The sequence below is a fragment of the Ovis aries genome, chromosome 17 (genome assembly GCF_016772045.2).
Source record: "Ovis aries strain OAR_USU_Benz2616 breed Rambouillet chromosome 17, ARS-UI_Ramb_v3.0, whole genome shotgun sequence".
NCBI classification, from domain to species: domain Eukaryota; kingdom Metazoa; phylum Chordata; class Mammalia; order Artiodactyla; family Bovidae; genus Ovis; species Ovis aries.
In genome coordinates this window covers 57,034,906-57,054,549 of record NC_056070.1, presented here as the reverse complement: position 1 = coordinate 57,054,549, position 19,644 = coordinate 57,034,906, and the positions used below count along the sequence as shown (strand labels likewise).

At 35.9% G+C, this 19,644-nt stretch overlaps 1 protein-coding gene across 13 annotated transcripts in view; it reads right to left on the bottom strand.

Annotated features, from left to right (window-relative positions):
* TAOK3 (TAO kinase 3) overlaps window positions 1-19,644 on the bottom strand; it is a 185,680-nt gene that overhangs the window by 33,866 nt on the left and 132,170 nt on the right. For 9 of the 13 annotated variants that reach the window (XM_027956529.3, XM_060400770.1, XM_027956528.3 and 6 more), the window contains 3 exons: window positions 13,822-13,989; window positions 11,184-11,390; window positions 685-819 (listed from right to left, as the gene is read on the bottom strand). In XM_027956529.3, coding sequence (XP_027812330.1) covers window positions 685-819; window positions 11,184-11,390; window positions 13,822-13,989 — 510 coding nt within the window. Of the gene's footprint in view, window positions 1-684; window positions 820-10,022; window positions 10,188-11,183; window positions 11,391-13,821; window positions 13,990-19,644 lie in introns of all 13 variants that reach the window. The other 4 variants (XM_060400766.1, XM_060400767.1, XM_060400774.1 and 1 more) reach the window with 2 other exon arrangements.

The following is a 19,644-nucleotide window of genomic DNA, read 5'->3' as shown; positions in this document are numbered from 1 at the left end:
AACCATCCCCACCCTCTCTTACAAAGCCCTTCTTGCTCTCCGGGTGCCAGGAAATTCTTCAGGGGTTAAATGGGGAAGTGCAGCCACTACCATTGTTGAAATAAATAAATGAATGAACCAGAACGAACCGGCAATCCATCCCTGGGAAGCAAGTATCTTATTTTCTACAATTATATACGTTAGCCAGCAACCATATATATATATATTTTTAAATTGTGTTTTATCTTTTGATGTGTGTGTACACATTACAGACACACATGCATCTATACAAAAAGGAGCATAGTGCCCTGCATACACACACATCCAATACCTTTAAAATATTTTTTAGCATTATTATTTCAATGAAAAGACAAACAGCATTTACAAAATTAGATACATTAGCGACTTCATCTCAAAGGCCTTTTATTTTGCACACACAGCATATATAAATACACACACACACACACACACACACACACACACAAAGGGTTTTTTTCCATGCCATAGACAATGCTAAAATATCTGAGATCAGGTTGCTATGCCAACAGATTTTTTCTAAAATGAATAAAATTATTAGGAGGGAGAAAACATTCTTGACTCCTTTCCTCCCATCCATGAAGCCGAGAGAAGCTCAGGGAGGGCGAGAGGCTGCCAGATGGGGAGGAGGGGAAGGAAGGGAAGGTGGGTAGAGGGGTGTTTGCTTACCAAAGATGCTGATTTGATCGTGGCAAAGCGCTCTCTGTTCCGGTAGTGGAGGGCCTGGCTCTGAACTGACTGGGTAGGCCGCGGCTCAGGCCTGGGATCGCCGTGGCCCGCCTCATCCCTTATGAATACATGATCCTGCAGAAATGGATAAAAACAAGGAGAAAGTCCAGCTGTGCTCTTTCCTCGCCGGCTGCCTCTCTCTCACCCCTCTTTCTGCACAAGCACTGCTGTTTGAAATGCATAGTTTAGCTCTCTGCTAGTCCCCGCAGCTCCCACGGTACAAAATGAATAAGCAACACATTGCAGCCTTCAGTTAGGAATGTCAGCTGATCGCTAGTGGGATGCCTTCTGAATCCCTGGCAGGCTTTTTCTTTACCTCCAGAATTACATATATGCAAAAGAAAAAAAGAATAGAAAAAACAAGGCAATGTACAGACTCCTTAGAACAGTTTGCTTAAAACGCTGTAACCAAATAATTCCTTTAAAAATGTCATGTCCATGTCTAGCAAGGAAGATGCTGGTGGCTTTTAACATAAAAGCGAGCCTCCGCCTCATTCCCTTGAAAGATCTGCTTTCTCAATTTAATTTTATTTGAAATCTGTTCGGTAGGATCATCGTTCTGCCTAGAACCAGTGTAGGCTTGTGCTGAACTGCCTCTCTATCTTGTGCTGGGAAGATTCGGCAGTCACTGAGGGATCCTGCTTTCCAGTCATGATCGTACACAGTTCTAGCACCTTCTCTCTACAGCTTCAGAAAGGATTTTTTTTTTTAGATTTAAAGAGACAGGCATACAATTTTAACTAAATGATACTTTCACAGATTCTTCCTCAACTCTGTGTCGGTATGGTCACAAGAGTGAGTATAGCTGGAATTTAATGCCCTTGACTGATTTAATCAAGTCTGTGCTTCTTGATGGGCAAAGATGATTAATCTTATTGTAATGCCCAATGAAAAATAACATTCCCTGGAAGGATAATAATGGATGTTTCTTAAATGCCATTGAAATGACTTTTAAAGGGGAAAATGCTTTCAAAGGGCGATGCTTTGCTCTATAAAAGATGAAGTGGTCAGTCAGTAAGTAGCACTAACCTTTCAGAAAAAAAATACTATAATAAGTAATAACTCAGAAACATGTACAACCATGGGGAATTTTCAAATAGTACATGTTCAGGATGGGGAAGGAAAAATTAATTCTCTTATTGCCCTGGGGTTTTAGGAGAAACCATTGTGAGAAGTCAGTTTTGCATTCTGTCTCTGGCTATTTGGAATCTTTTATAATTGCTCTTTCTTTCTTCAGGAAATAAAATTATAAAGAGGTTTAAAAAACAAAATTTTGTTCTATAGTGTAAAATGTTGACAAGTCAAAACATATAAACTCCTTGAGGAAAATTAAATTTTACACCCAGGTTTCTAAGTAAAAGAGAAGAGCCATGATTACATTTATCATTGGGCTAATTTTCTTTTCCCTTTTATAAAGTTAGAATGCTTCAGAATGTTGCGAGGGTATCTACCGTACATCTATATTTAGATTTTTTTTCAGAACTACTATATTGTGGCCTATTTTGCTTTCAAATAATGAAAGTACCTTTAATGCCACTAAGGCATATATATCAAATTTGTGGGGTGCTCTACCTCTGTGCTATCCAATAAGATAGGCTTTAGTCACATGAATATTTTAATAAAATAAAACATAAAATTCAGTTTCTCACATGGATATTTTAATTAAATAAAATGTAAAATTCAGTTTCTAAGTCACACCAGCTATGTTTCAAGCTAGCCACTAACTATGGCTACCATACTGAACACTGCAGACATAAATAATTTCTATCATTGCAAAAAATTCTATTAGATAGTGCCATAGATTAAGAATGCATCTCAACCCATATTTTTGAAATTTGTAAAAAAAAAAAAATACTTGATAGGTCAACTTAAAATTTTCTTATTATTTCCTTGGAAATCTAAACTCTTATTTCACTGGGCAAAGAGAGATTAGGTGCAGGATATGTGCACCTAGATTTACGGCTGTAAAGATGAAGGCCCTGAGATCTACTGCCATTCAGATTATTTATTAATAAATATTTATTCTGAACATTAACTTCAAAATCAACCTTACTTAATATTATAATCCCAGAAAAGCAATAAGGTTCTAAATGCCAACAATCAGAAGAGAGAGGCTCAGCAGAGGCCTGTGGTTTTACAGGTCAGAGTTTTGGTATCAGTCAGCTAAGTATACTTACTGAGAGGGAGCTCTTCAATGCTGTGGCAGCAGCTAAATTTCAAATTTTAATAACTTGGTTTATAAAGTTAACCAGTGACACTAGAATCCACGCTATTCATATAACAGAATAAAACAGAACACATTCATGTGCAAATAAGTATAACTCTAATATTAGTTTTCTATAATTTTCTAATAATTTTCTCTCAGATAAAAATTAACACTTGTAGGTTAGGACTCTACTGATCAAATTAAAAGTCACATCATATTAGCTAAGTTTTTAAACTCAAGGATATTGAAATACACTGGAAAAATTAAAATTTGAAATCATAGTGATTTTAGTTTACATGTAGCAAATTAAATAACCAACTATGGCATATTTTTAAAATAATGCTATTTTAGAACTTAGTCTGAGAGAATAGGTCCAAAATTTTAATCTACTTTAAGTATAATAAATAATATTAAAAGTATAATCCTTTGTGTTCTTCCCCATTTTTAAAAAAATTTTATAAAAGAATTCTTAGTTCCTGTAGTAGCTTCTTGACAGAGATCAGAAACATTAAAAGTCTCCAAATATATGAGAGACCACAAGATGAGGCAGTATTTTCGTCTAACAGTGGATATCTACTTCAAGAACACAGGGATAAATTTTAAAATATTCAACACCACTGCTTAAAGTTCAAAATTCTACAGACAACTTAAATAATAATGCAATTTTAAAATTAGGGCAATGTGACTTGAAAAGCAAGTAAGAACTGATTAAACTATCAGCTTTATTGGGTATGTATTCTGTTGGTTATATCACCCCTTCAAGCAACAGCCCCTTTGAGAATGACTGTACCTGCCTCTCAGAGTTTCCGACATGAACACATTTTAAGATCAATACTGGAGAGGGTCAATTTGCTATTTTATGCAGTTAAGCACCACTGCATATGATTTACAAATGAAGATGAGAGGGCCAACATCTTCTCTGATACTGAAGAATGATTTTTAGAAGTTTAAGAACAAATATCATGTTTTACTCTACCAAGACAATATATATGACTTACTTATAATTTATCCTTAAAATCTTATTATCCAGAAGCAAGCAAAATAGCTCTCTGAAATATACGGTTTTGGGACCAGTTTTAAGTAAATTTATAGTGTCCTTTCATTATAAAAGGAAATAAAATTTCTTCAGATTAAAAACTTTACTATTATTCCCTGGACAAAGGGCTTTACTTTTATGTAGACGTTTTCCCCTAAATGTCTGACTATTTATGCTTCTGAAGTGATATGATGTGGTCACTCACTCAGAGTTTCTAGATTAACTTGAAATTAACCTTGGAAACCACTCCACTGGACTCTGTTATGCTTTCAGTATACCTTTATCACACTCCTCATCATACTTAAACTCAGCTGTGCATGAGACTGTGAGCTTTCTGAAGGCAGAGCAAATGTGGTTCAAAAAACCTCAGTCTTTGCAGCACCTATCATGGCGCTTGATACTTTGCGGGCATTCAAAAAATGTTTGCTGAATAAATAAGCTCAATAATATAGGTCTGAGAAAATTCTGAGAAAGTGACTTTTTTTTAAAATTATTTAACAGAATCCTAATTCATATTTCATAAAAACCTGTCACTTTGTACTTTAAGGCAGTTGCAAAACAGTGACACACACACAAGCACATCTTTACATGGGAGGATTGGAGGGGATCTAAGAATGGTTCTTTTCTCTGGTGATAAGAAGTCTTTTTATAGATTCCCATACCTTTCATGCTGTGGAGAAGGGATCAGCAAACTCACCATCTCTTTTGTTTTGTTCACTTCAAAATGATTAAATGATTGCCTAAGCAGGTGCAACTATCAAAAACTTTACTAGAGGAAGGGGAGAAGATGGAAAAGGGTGTCTTCACCTGGAAAGATAGCTGTTAAGGAGAAAAAATGACTGGCAGAACACTGAAAGAAGGTACCATGGAGGGGTGGTTTGTACGAATGCTCTGTTCAAGAAACATTATCTTCATATATTAATTTACTTTTACTTGGCCAAATACAAGTTGAAGAGTCAAAGAAACTGCCCTGAACTCTTCAGCAAAAATAATAGGAAAGGCCACTGAAGCAAGTGAAAATTAAACTAGAACATCCTATCCCCTCAAGGACATTTCTTTTTTTCCTCTCATGAAAATGGGGAAAGCTGTTCTTTTTTTAAAGAAGGGGAAAAGAAAACCCTCACTAATACTGAGTAATAGGAAGGGTCAAGGAAAGCTTTAGGAGTTAGAAGAGAACAATTAAAAAAAAAACTGATCTCTAAACAGGGGCCATGATGACTAAAGTTCATTAGGCATACTGGAAACAACAAATTGATTAGTGAACAAAGAATTTTAATACATAAGTCTCATGATCTATATTAATAGAAGGCAGTAGCAAGCAAAAATAATTGATTGTAGACTTTAACAAAATAAAAATATACCTTTCAATTGACAAATTAAAAACAACAGACTTTTGTTGCTTAGAACAAAATTAAAATCTGTTTGCTACTGCTGTACACCCAATGGTTAAGGTGTAGAGTGGAGGCTCAGAGGCAGCCTAGGCTACAGCAAAAAAAACAATCTGGATTAAGAGTTTGCCCTGGACTCACTTGTAAATAATCAAGAACTGAGGTGTAGAGTTGTGTCCCATTAAAGTTCATCTTCATGTTAGTTCACAAAACATTTATTGGGTGCTTACTATGTGATAGGAGTTTCCCAGGTGGCGCTAGTGGTAAAGCACCTGCTTGCCAATGGAGGTAGCCTAATACACACAGGTTTGATCCCTGTGTCAGGAAGATCCCCTGGAGGAGGGCACAGCAACCCACTGCAGTATTCTTGCCTAGAGAATCTCATGGACAGAGGAGCCTGGCAGGCTGCAATACAAAGGGTTGCACAAAATCATACAAAACTGAGCAACTTAGCATGCATACACACACAATGTGATAAGATACCCGGCTAGGTGGTATTTGAAGAGAGGTGTCCTGGAGAAGCAAACAGTCTAGAGATGTAGTGATATTCATGTTATTGGAAAAAGCAGTGTGGCAACACTAGAACGGAGAATAGAAGTAAGTGCCTAAAGTTTATTTTGTCAGAATATACCTTTATTTACTTATTTTTTGGATTGTCTGGCTTTCTTCCTTTTTCTTTTTTTAAAAATTTATTTATTTTAATTGGAGGCTAATTACTTTACAATATTGTATTGGTTTTGCCATACATCAACATGAATCCACCACGGGTGTACACTTATCAAACCATTCTTGTTCAAAAGGAAGATTGGATTAGGATTTCTTCAGGGCCAGGGAAAAACCAGTACAGAGGCAAAGATTGTAGAGAGGGAAGTAAGTTGAAATTCTGGTGTTAAAGGAAAATTTTCAGTGTGCCACTTTGTATTTTTGGGGCTTGATCTATGATAGGTCTGTCTTCCTAAAATCAGGGCATCTTTATTCTGGATGCAGAACAGTTAGTTGCAAATCACCCTCTTAACAGCTATACATGGCCCTTAAAAGTAAGTTTACTTCCTATATAAAATGGGCATTCTGTTCATATATATGATTTGACTAATTTAGCATATGTCTGCAATCTTAACTGTAACAGTCAAGAGCGGGGAAAAAAACAATTCTCCATCCTTATTCTTACATTTTAATATTTATTAAGCAAGTTCTTATTGTCAAGAGTACTGTTATCAGAGACAATCTATTTGTTTAAGTCTTTCAAACCATAACAATAATATTTAATATTATTCAAGCTTTTTAAACCATTATGTTCAAAATAGCACGGTGTTTAGTATCTGGTAAACAATTTATTCACTATGTATTTTTTGTTTGTTAATTCACTCATTCCTTAGATATTTACTGAGTGCCTATGCTGTGCCAGGCACTGTTCTAAGGTGTTGAGATACAGCACAGAACAAGGTAAGCATAATTTTAGCTATGATGGAATTTACACCCAAATCATGAAATAATGAATTAGTACATAGTATAATTTTAGATAGTGACAAGTATAGAAAAGACAACGAAATAGGATAATGAGATAATGGGTAGGACATTGTTTATAAAATGATAATTCAGTGATGCACAGGCTTTTCTATATCAAGGCATCTCTTTACCAAACAACTTGAAAGTCACATTAGACATTTACTCTTTTAAAATTTACAGGAATAGAAGCACAAAATTTTAGAGCTGGAAACAATGTTGGAAATCATACAGAACAACTCCTTATTTTACAGATGGAAAAACTGAGGTTTGGAGAGGTTTGTGACTTGTCCAAAGCAAAATAAAACTAACAGTGGCAGATAGAATTTAAAACTAGTTTCCTCATTCCTAGAGTCCACTATCTAACTTTCTGTTGAGAGTTTAAGATCCTACTTTATGTTCCCAAGTGAAAAACTTTGAATTCAAGTAAAAAAACAAATATGAAACTTGTGAAAAATTTATTTCTATTATGTTTAAAGATTTGAAGCCCAAGTATAAGGCTAAATGGGTTTCATGAAGAGATACCATTATTTAATATTAAGTTTTTATATACAATGGGCTTCCCTGATGGCTCAGATTGCAAAAATCTGCCTTCAATGCAGGAGACCTGGGTTCTACCCCTGGGTTGGGAAGATGCCTTGGAGAAGGGAATGGCAACCCATTCCAGTATTCTTGCCTGGAGAATTCCATGAACAGAGGAGTCTGGGGGGCTACAGTTCACGGGGTTGCAAAGAGTTGAACACGACTGAATGACTAAGTACACATATATAACATGCTCTATTCTTCTAGCCTGCTTCTATGTTTTCCTTTTTTAAATTGTGGTAAAATAAAGTTACCATCTTGATTATTTTCAAGTATATGGTTCAGTGCTGATACACTTATAATGTGTAACTATCAGCATCATATCACCCCTATAACTCTTTTCTTCTTGTAAAACTGAAGCTCTGTGCCCCATTAGATAGAAATTCCCTATTAATCCTCTCCCCAAATCCCTAGTAACTATCATTGTACTTTCCATGAATTTGATTATGTTAAGAGCCTCATATATGTGGAATCATACAGCATTTGTCTTTTTGTGACAGGTACATTTGTTCCACTTAGCATAATGTCTTCATGGTTCAACCACATTGTATTAATGGCATATGGCAGAATTTCCTTCCTTTTAAAGGTTGAATAATACTCCATTGTACATATATAACACATTTTGTTTATTCATTCATCATTTACATTGCTTCTACCTCTCTGCTGTTTTTGTGAATAAGGCTGCAATGAACATGGGTGTACAAAAATCTCTTTGAAACCCTGCTTTCAATGCTTTTGGATATATACTGAGAAGTGGAATTGCTAGGTTATATGGTAATTCTAGTTTTAATTTTTCAAGGAACCATCATTTTCCACAGTGGTTGTACCCTTTTCAATCCCTACCAATAATGAACAGGGTTCTAATTTTTCCATATCCTCAGCACCACTTGTTATATTCTGTTTTTTTAAACAGTGGTCACTCTAATGTGTGTGATGGCTACACACATGGGTGGTATCTTACTGTAGTTTTGATTAGAATTTCCCTAATGACTGATAATGTTGGACATCTTTTCATATGCTTATTGATCATTTTTATATCCTGTTTGGAGAAATGGTGATTCAAGTCCTTACTTTTGATTCCAGTTTTTTTTTTTTTCTCTTTCATTGTTGCTGTTGCGTTTTAGGAGTTCTCCATATATTCTGGATATTAATCCTTTATAAGATAGATGATTTGCAGGTATTTTCTCCCATTCCGTGGGTTTCCCTTTCACTCAGTTGATTGTTTCTACTATCTTACTTCCTTGCTTATATTTTAAAGTTAACTAATTCATAGTTTTATTTGCATATGTTTTTCAATATTTTTCATCACATTACCACTATATTTAATAATTAAATAGAAAAACATTTTAGAAAAATTTTCCTGACAAATATTTTCTGTATATCAAACACAACTACCTTCTATTTCGGGTTATAAATTAAAATCTTATCTTCTTAAGATTATACCAAGGAGAAAAAGGCACTGAAAGGCCCATATTATTACAAGAAAGCTCTATATCAGCCTGCAAAAATTAAAATTAAAACCTCCAAATGGTTCGAGACCAAGGTCTTCTTTCTTGTTGATTATGCCAGTAATCTAATTTTGTTGATTATTCCAGTAATCTAATTATCTCACTTCTAATTTGGGGTGCTCATTGAGATGTCCTAGAGTAAAAAGATCCAACAGAATTCCTCTTTTTGCTCTCTATCCCCACAAAGCCCTAGAGCTAAAAGAAAGGAAAAAGTCAATATCTCTCAGCATCCATGATAACTCCTTCTAAAAAGAGAACCCACCAAAACCTTTTCCACCCTTCAAATACATGACCATTTGCCCATGTTTAAACACGGCTGACTGACAATGCTGAACTCTTAGCAGATTTCTTCATCTGCATGGTATCACTCGTTTCCTCAAAATGCTTTTATGGCTTTCTAATAATCTGGGTCCTTGCTGTCACTCTGGTCCCAATTCACTCTCCACATAGCCCTCCAAGCTCTAATTTCTCAGATTTTTTCCCCTTTTCCTTGAACGTACAAAACTCCTTGTCTCAGGGCCTTTGCACATATTGCTTCCTGACTCACCCTCATCTTTCACCCCAAATTAGCTAACCTCTATCTGTTTCTGAAGTTTGAGCTTACATGTCACTTCACTGGGGAGATTTTCCTCTACTCCCCAATAGAATAAGTCCTCCTTTTACCCAGAACAAGTTTTATAATTACACAATAAATTTACTTGTGTGATTATCTGCTTAATCTCCCTCACAGATAATAAGCGCTATGAAGGCATCTTGTCGGTTTTGTCTGTATCCAAAGGTACTACTACAGTTAGTTGCAGATAACAGGGGTCCCCACCAATGTTTGTTGAATAAATGAGTAAGTTAATCAGTTCAGAAAATAAACGTGATCCCTCCACTATTCATGACTAGGCACCAATATATTTTCACATGCTCTTCATCCTTACCTGTTTAATTTTCTTTTTCTCCCAATAAAAATATACCACCAGCAGACATCTAAGTGAAAAAATTCTTAAACCTGCTCTCCTACTGGAGTTAGAATGTAATCACTCATATTTATTAAAATGAGTACATACAGCAGAGAAGGCAATGGCAACCCACTCCAGTGTTCTTGCCTGGAGAATCCCAGGGACGGCGGAGCCTGGTGGGCTGCTGTCTATGCAGTACCACAGAGTCGGACACAACTGAAGCGACTTAGCAGCAGCAGCAGCAGCAGCAGTACATACACAACTCACATATACCTAATATGGAAAAAGTTATAAAGGATTCTTTTCTATAGTTCCATATTATGAAAGTGAAGTGAAGTCACTCAGTCGTGTTTCGCTCTTTGCGACCCCATGGACTGCAGCCTATCAGGCTCCTCTGTCCATGGGATTTTCCAGGCAAGAGTGCCGCAGTGGATTGCCATTTCCTTCTCCAGGGGATCTTCCCGACCCAGGAATTGAACCCAGGTCTCCCGCATTGCAGGCAGACGCTTTACCGTGGGAGCCATTAGGGATGAACTGCTTACCTAAGGTATTAAAACATTTTTGGAAATTCCTCCAAAAAAATCATTGATAATTCTGTGAAATACTCATCTTATTGCTTTGAAAGAAGCTTAAAAATCATTTTTCATTTTTAAAATAAAGCACGTCAAATTATAAATCATGATAGGCTTTGTATGAAATGAATGATCTTCCATTGGAAAAGTAAAGTCAAAACAAAAAACAGAATCATTAACTCAAAAGTCAGACTATTTAAGCTGACATAGAGCTGGTCTTAGAAGAATTAGAAGTGATAAATTCAAGAAATAACAAAAAAGAGTGGAAACTTTTTCTAAAACGAAAAGTATTTTGAGACTACTCAGTAAGAAACATGTATCTGAAATACTTCTAAAAGGTCACAACCAACAGGTTTTACTCAGAAAACCTTTTAAGGTCAACAGTATTAAGGTTATCGGTTTAGAAAGGAACTTAACTGGTTTCTTTGATGTGGAGATTTATGGATTTATTTGTTTTTGTTTATTTGATGGTGGTGGACATCAGAGTAACAGGAGAGGAATATGAAGAAACAGGCACAAATACAGCTTGCCTAGTCCTTCATTATCTTTTTTACCGAAAAGAACTATCATGTGCTCAGCTGAGTTCCATAATTTCAGTTGTAAAGAGGGAACTAAAATATCTGAATGCTAAGTGACCTGAGTTGGCTTCATAATGATAGGCAAAGCCTAGCACTGTGAAGGGGATCATGAAACTTACTTTCTTGTACACAACAGAGGAAGTGGAATTTACTGGGCTTTCATCATCATGCATCATGACAAGTTCAGAGCTGCTATCGTCCATGACCTCTTGCATGCTGTTCACGCTGCTGCCCTGGCTGCCTGTACTCACAGACATGCTGGGGATGGAATGGTTGCTGCCCAGGCTGTCCAATTCCCTGCTCAGGCTGGTTCCATGTTCACTGTCCTATAAAAATGGGGCACTTGGGTTAAAAAAAAAAATGACTGGAGATAAAGCACCAATCCGTTGACTAAGCTATTAAGTACATTCAGTTCTGCAGTGCCAAGTTGCTTTTCTGCCAAATCTGCAAGAAGAAACTTTTAATGTAGTGGCTCCACTACTCCACCACCATTTTCAGACATCTCCAATTCACTTTGATGCTTTCCTCAAGGGCTATTCTGGACATGGGTCATAAGGCTCCAAATGCTGCTACCCCAGGGCTTTCCCCCGTCATATGCAACTATCACACTGTATTGCTACTTGGTAAGCAGAACTAGCCAGGTCAGTTTTCTAAGAGACTTTCAGGAACTCAAGGTGCTAGGGAAAGACTGCAGGCTACTGAACAGGGGATCTCTAGGAAAGCTACAAACACGGCAGTGGGCACTTGAAGTTCAAAGAGGATAAAAAGTGTTTTCAGAGATTTGACAAGCAATATGCACTTTTTGCAAGTCATTATTGAGAAACTTCATATCTGAGCAGGGATATTAATTCTACTGTCCTGGACAGGTAATTAAATTCTGCCTCCCTCAAGCAATTCTATCAAGCTTACCTCTGTAATCTTATTAAATATATCTGTTAAATAATACTGGTATTCATCACTATTAGTCCAAAGACTACTATTTGAGAAATGCTAAAATAATCGGAACATATAATTTATCCATCACAGTGAGTATCTTTTGATACAAGATTAAGTAATATAATTAAAGCAACTTAGCTCCAAATAAACCCTATTTTCAAAGAACCATACTCTGTACCTACATAACTTTAATGAATTGCTACTTAGCCATGGCAATATAAGGAATCACTGACAAAGGTAATTTGAGTAATTTAAAATGACAGATAATACATTATATTTTAAATAGATTTATTTTCCCAATTAGGGCTCCCAATTAAAGGAGCCCATTTGTATATATGCAATCAAGAGATTTTTATATTCCAGTTCAGCTTTCCGAATTTTATTTTTATAATTATTGATAAAATAATTTTATTTTCTTCTATATTACAAAGTTAAACTAAAATTCATCCTTCATTCTTTCCCTCTTTTTAATCTATTTTTAGAAGAAGAGTCCTTTCTTTTGTTCAAGGCTAATCCCTGCACTAATGCTCTTCCTGAGATCCTAATTCCTTAACTGTGTCCCTTTCCTCTATCTTCAACGCCTCTGTCCTGGCTCCTTTCCTTCTGCATATAAGTCTGAAGAGACTTGCCTTATATGTATGTACCTTTCTACATACTGCCCTTCGTAATTTTTCCTTCTTGACCCAATTTATGAATCTCAAAGTGACCAATTTTCACTATCTTCACTTTCTCACTTCCCACTTATTCTACAACACACAGTAAATGACGATTTTACTAAGGTCATCAAGAAGGTCCTACTTGTAAAACCCAGTTAACACTGTTTTTGGTCCTTGTTTAACCTGACTTCTCTGTGGCATCTGATGGTATTTGTAGCTCCCTCCTTAAAGCTGTGTATACTTGCAACATCTGTGATGCCTTTATCTCCCTGGTTTCCCTTTTCTTATGTGGCATGGACTCTCTTTTCATTCTACATTCAACTACTGATTCATCATCATTTTAATGTCCTTGACCCCCAACCAACTACCCTTTACCCAGACCTCTTTCCTATGTTCTGGATTTGTATTTCCCAATCAAATGCTAGACATCTTTATTCAGGCCTCTTTAACTAATCCTTCTTAAACTATTTAAATGACTTAAACTAAAGTCATCTTTCTGTAAAAACTCCACCAGTACACTGTGTCAATAGCATATGATGCCAAGACCTTAGACTCAGTAGGCATCAAACTGAAATCATCCTAAACCAACTCTTCCTTCTTGGTTCTTCTCTGTTCTTGGTACTAACACACTCTAGTCACTGAAGCACAAATGCTCAGAGTCACCATAAGCTCCCCTTCATCTGTCACTGTCAGTGAGAAGCAGTGTATTATCAAGTTCATCTCTCTAGTGTTTCTCAGTGTTCCTTCTCCCCAATTCCCACGGATACTGCCCTTACTGCCTCTTGCATGGACTATTACCCAGAAAGTTATCCATTCAAATCCATCTTACATTTTGACGCCAGGATAATCTTCCTAAAGCACAGCACGAAAGTGCCCCATAACTGCCTGTGAAAAGTGACCCACCTCTTCACTAATCCTACCAGCAGATGACTTATTCTGTCCCCACTATGGACCCCTACCATGTGCTCTACCTCTGTAACACTGTTCATATTTTATCTTATTATTTTTTCAATGTCTCTTTTGCAACTGTGCATGTCTCTTAAGGCAGAGAACGTTAATTGTAATACATTGTTATTCCCCAAAGTGTTTTTCATAGCATCCCAGTCCAGAACTTTTTCCCATAGTAGGTACCCTATGAGTGTTTGCTAAAAGAAAATCAACCTACTTCTTCATCTTCCTGTGACTCATTCAAGGGTCCATTTCGTGTCTCTTGGAAAAGGATTTTTTTCATTTTCCGGTATTGTAGGTTATCTAGCTCACGAACAGCATCTTTTGTCCTCTGTATAAGGTCAATAAGGACACGAAGTGGACGGTCTCGTCGAACGAAGTCATGCTGATTAAGGGAAGAGAAAAAAAACAGAAACTGATAATGAGGAGACATATTTTTAGGTGCAAGATTAAGATGTAAAAGATAAATCAATGTAAAACAGTTCTGTGGATTTTGCAGAAATAACATACAATTTTCATCTCATGTAGTCTCTTATCTTGTATAAATCTCATAAAGTGATAATCATGTTTTTTCTCTTCTTCCTCAAGCCACGTTTTGTGGACTTGTCCTAGAATTTACTTGAGAATTCTTGAGGTTTACTTTGCCATGCAAGTAATAACAATGACTAGAACTTTAAATAGTAGCTGAGAGCTTGAGACTTTCAAACCTGAAACTATGTAATAAGCAAAAGCAATGCAGAGTATAGAATATGCTTGTTATAATCTGCCTCAATCCTCTTTCTCACCCTACACTACACTTTTAAAGACAGACTTCTGAATATTTTGTTTTCTATTTCTGTGGTCATATACAGCGTATGCTTGAAAATGTGGCAATTATTCCATTTATCTCAGAGGTCAGAATTTTGGGAACTTCATCTTCCCTTTACAGAGCTGTACAATGAGAAATAAGGCAAAAGGGTCTCCAAGGGGTTAAAATATTCACCCCAAGTCCATAAGCTTTTCTTGCTGTAAACAGACTTCACTTTCAATATTATCAATGATCGTTAACACACGTTCTGGTTTCCTGATTTCTCAGACAACAGCAGTTTAGAATGAGGGAACAAAAGTAGAACAGAGGACTGAGAACTGTTAGAGTTACTTGTTGCCAAAAAAAGAGTGTTGAAAAGGTATCTGACCACCTGACAGTAAAGAGAAGGAAATTCCATGGTTAACACACCAAGCAACCAATCAACCAAATAAAAACGAACCAGGGTTTGTGGACTATTTTGTAAAGGGGCAACTGTCCTTCATACACTTTTTTTATACTCCCAAGATTTCATGAAATGCTATTATTTCTGAGTAATCAAGAAGTGGCATTATATTCATTATACTTTCTTGAGGAAGGCAGAGAAGCATATCATGTATTTTGATAAGATCACCACACAAAATGATCAAAAGGAGGAGGAGGAAATTTTGCTTTCTAAAGTTTCAGTTATGTGGAAAATTCGCTTATGTGAAATTATAATTAGAATATATTGGAAAATGAGGTATTAATGTGGTAGGCCTCAGATGATGGAATGGGTTTAATTTCTTTATAAGTTAAACAGATATAAAAGAGGAGCAGGACCACGTGAGAAAAAAAATTCTGTATGTCTTGCAGTTCTTCACTCTGACTTTGCTGTCCAGGGAATTGTGGCTTTTCCTCCTATTTTAATAAAATATGTCTTTCTCTGCAAAGAGTCCTTTCTGAAAATGAAACACCATTCCTGGAAGGAAGAGTAGCTTGCATATTTGAAGAGGAGAATGCAAGGGAGAAAGCAAAATTATTTGGCTACTTCAGTGCTTATAATTAGACAAGAATAAATCAGTCTCTAGTAAACTTCAAGCTATAACCTAGGATACTGAATTTTAGAGAAGTAGCTCTTAGTATGGAGAAGGCAATGGCAACCTACTCCAGTACTCTTGCCTGGAGAATCCCATGGACGCAGGAGGCTGGTGGGCTGCAGTCCGTGGGGTCGCGAAGAGTGGGACACGACTGAAGCGACTTAGCAGTAGTAGCAGCAGCAGCAGCAGCTCTTAGTAATTCTTTTATTTCCAAGGTGAGGAATTTTAGGCCCAGAAGGGTTAAGTGATTTACCTAGCTAAACAGTGGAAGAGCTAGAATGGCCACCCAGGTTTCTTTATTTGGGAGTTTGTTTTCTGGTGGTCTACCACAGAGTTGATCATGGTATTAACTGTGACAGACACTGTGACCTATTTATCCTTCATTTCAATCACTTTTCCTTGCCTTTCTTTCTTGAAAGTAGTAAAAAGTATAAGACCTGGATTCCACCTTTCTTTGCAGGTATAATTAGCAATGTGACCAAGTTCTGGCCAAATTCTGAGATATAGGCAGAAACCCCAGAGGAAGGCTTTGTTTTCCAGGATACTCTTTGTCCTGCCTCCTTTCTCCTGCCTGGAATAAAGTTTGAGTTCCGGAAACACAGGAGCCATTTTGTGACCAAGAAGACAAAAGTCAAGTGCAAAGAATGGTAAAGTGGAAGACAGGAGGAGCTACTGAGCTGCTTACAGGTCTGGACTGCTTCTAACACCTCCTTTTCTAAATCCTGGATTTCTTATTGTGGGAGGTAATTAAACCTTAAAATACTTCAAAACTGATACACCCAATGTCTTAAAAACATCTCACAGCCTCCATTGTAAAGTCTGGCCTGAACAGTCAGTTTCTGATTGAATTTCTAGGCTCCACTCTAGTCACTCCTATTCCCTGTTCCACCCAATGCAGTGTACTTGTAGATCATTCTTGTCTCTGCCATGGGTTTTGCACCTGCATGTCTTTTTCCCTGTTGTTCTCTGCCTGCAATCCCATGTCTTCACTGTTCTCCAAACTCATACAGTTGAAAGGTTCTCAGATCATTTTCAAACAATGCTTTCATTGTTCTTGGAAATATGTTTACTTTAAACATTTAAATAATACAGAGACAGCAATAAAAGATAGTAAAAGAAAATAAAAATTCTGCCATCCAGAAATTAATACCATTTTAGACACTTTCCCTCTCTCTCTCTCACTCTCTCAGAATGATGGATATTCAGAAATAATTTTACATGAGAAACTTATTACACATAGTAATTTAAAAAATAATTTATTAAATTAAGGTATATTTGAATTTCATAGAATTAGAGGAGTCTGAAGTAAGATGACTGCTTAATGTTAGTTAAAATTTCTTCACCAAGAGCTACCAGTTCCTAAAAGGCCCTCTAAAGTTAAGGGGGAAAAAAAAGATCATGTAAAGCTTTAAGAGATTAGAGTTACTTAAAAAATATTTTCAATTTAAGAACTGTTATTGACTATCTACCCTGAAAAACAAGAAAATCAGTACATTTACATTTCTTTCCTACCCCTACTTCTTTCTAGATACATTATTATGTTCACATTGTTAATACATATACTGTCAATGTATATAACATTTACATTCTGCTTTTTAATCACAGCAATGATTTTATTGTAGTTCTCTATTTAATTCTTTGTGAAGGTGACATTTTAACATCAGGAAGACAATGTTTGGAAAAGATGGATTATTTTAAAAATATTTGGGAATAATTAGAAAGCCAACTGGAAGAAAAAAAAAAAAGTTGAATTCCTTATAACAAATTTCTGTATCTCCCCCCAAAATCCCAGAAAAAAGAATGTCAAAAGTGAAGTAAGAAAATAATATCTGTAAGATTTACTACAAATTAACAAGGGAAAAGCCCTCAGACAAATGAGAAAGATCAACAGAGTTCACAGAAGAGGAAATAGAAATGGCTTGTCAATGTAAGAAAGACAATCTAATTCATAATGAGAAATACAACTTAAAATGACAGTGAGAAAAGTTTTCCACTGAACTGATTAGAAGGTCAAAAAGTCTTAGTATTCATACTTTGCTAACAGGACCATAAATTGGGCCATCCTCTTTGGAGAAAAATTGGCAACACCTTTTTAAATTTAAAATTCACATTCCATTTGATTAGCAATTTCACTTCTAGGAATTTATTTGGATATCTGTATATACAGGTACAAACTGACACATGTGTACGGATATTTATTGTAGAACAGTTTGTAACAGCAAAAGACTGTAAACACCATAAATGAATTGGTTATAAAAACAACCATCCATCTGACTATATAATGGAGTCCTTAGAGATGATGAGATAGTTCTGCATGTAGTAACATGGAACAATACACAAAACACACTAAAACTTAAAATATTCAGGGTAGAACAGTTTGCTACCATTGGTTCAAAATTTTAAAAGGATATTTACTTCCATATGCATAGAATATTTCTAGAAGGATGTGTACAAAATTGGCAGCAGTGGTTGCTAACTCTACAGAAGGGCCTTGAATGGGAAGGTTTTCTCTTTTTATTCTCTCTCTTCCACTGTATTTTTATCTTTTGAAATTTGTATTGGCTATTCAAAATGAAGAATGTAGTCTCTTTACCATGCTAAACAAACACACAAACTAGTAGTGAACGAATAAATAAATGAATATTGGAGAGCAAACTTAAATTCAATGATCACCACCAGTTCTTTCACAGGTTTCTCCAGTCCCTAATTCACTCTTTCTTCTCTTACTTTTTGTTTCATTGAGAGACTGGTTGGATTTCCTTATCAAGCAATTGAGAAAAAGCTTTTAAGAAAGGAAAACTGCTTAAAATTTGTGAGGCTTGAAAATGTCCAGCTGCATTTATAATTAAAGAGCACCTTAGCTGGGTCACAAATCCTTGGTTTACATTTTCTTTTTCTTAGAACTTTGTAAATACTGTTATACAGTTTTCTGGCTTTGAGTGCTTCTGAAGAGGTAGATCTGAAGCCAACTGGTTTTTCTAGCCCCAGATAAATTTTTTTCAGCCGATTATGAATCTTTCTTTATCCTGTGAGTTTAGAAACTAGATACAGGTAGGATTTTGATCACTGAAGATCAGTTTCAACTCCGTAGAAATGCCCTGTCTTAAACAGCAGCCCCTGTCACTCTTTATCCCAGTCCTGGCTTTATTTTTTATGACATTATATCAAATTATTTTTTACTCCTGCATTAGAATATAGGTTCCAGGAGGGCAGGGACTATCTTTATCTTTGTACTACTGTATGATTTTCAATGTTTAGAACAGTGCTTGGCACCAGGTAGACAATCAGTAAACATCATTGACTAAATGTTAGGCTTACTTGATTTGGTCCACGAAATCAAATAAAGAGTAAATCAGGGGACTTCCCTGGTGGTCCAGTGGCTAAGACTCTGTGCTCCCAAGGCAGGGAGCACGGGTTTGATTTCTCATCAGGGAACTAGAGCCTACGTATCACAACTAAGATCTGGCATGTTCAAGTATACATGTGTGTCTGTGTGTGTATATATATATATGTGCGTGCGTGTGTGTATACACTTAAGTAAATCAAATAAAATAAAGATCTTAACATCTATTTTCAAAAAGTATATCTTCAAGTATATCTTTAAATATCTTCTACTCCATGTGTTTTGCTTTCTTTTTTTAGGAATAATAGGTTGAAATATATATCTCCTCTGCCTTCCACATGTCATCTTTTCTATAATCATCTTTAGAAATTTTTCTTCTTCATTTAATTTTATTTCCCTTGGGCTACCCATCATTGGAAATACCCTACATGGGTGTGTTTATTATATTAGTTTGTTGTTTATGATATGATTTGATATGATATGATCTATCTTTAAATTTTTCTCTTTCATTTTCTTTTTCTACCTCTGCCCATTTGTTTTTTATATCCTTTTGTTGTCTGTTGCCATATCATCTTTGAAGGCTTGTAGTATCTTCTTTTTTGAGGCAATCTTTTTTTTCGCTTTATAATTTCTAAAGCAAATTTATAATTTTTTTGCCTCTTTTTTTCTTTCTCTAAACTGCTGTTTGTGTCCTGTATTTATAAATCTTTGCCTATTTCAAAGTAATAAATACACTGTCTTGTGTTTCTGGTATTCTATTGTTTATAGTTCATGTTTGGAACATGTGATAATTCTACACCAAAAGAGAAAAAGGTAAAGTCCATTGCCTTGTTG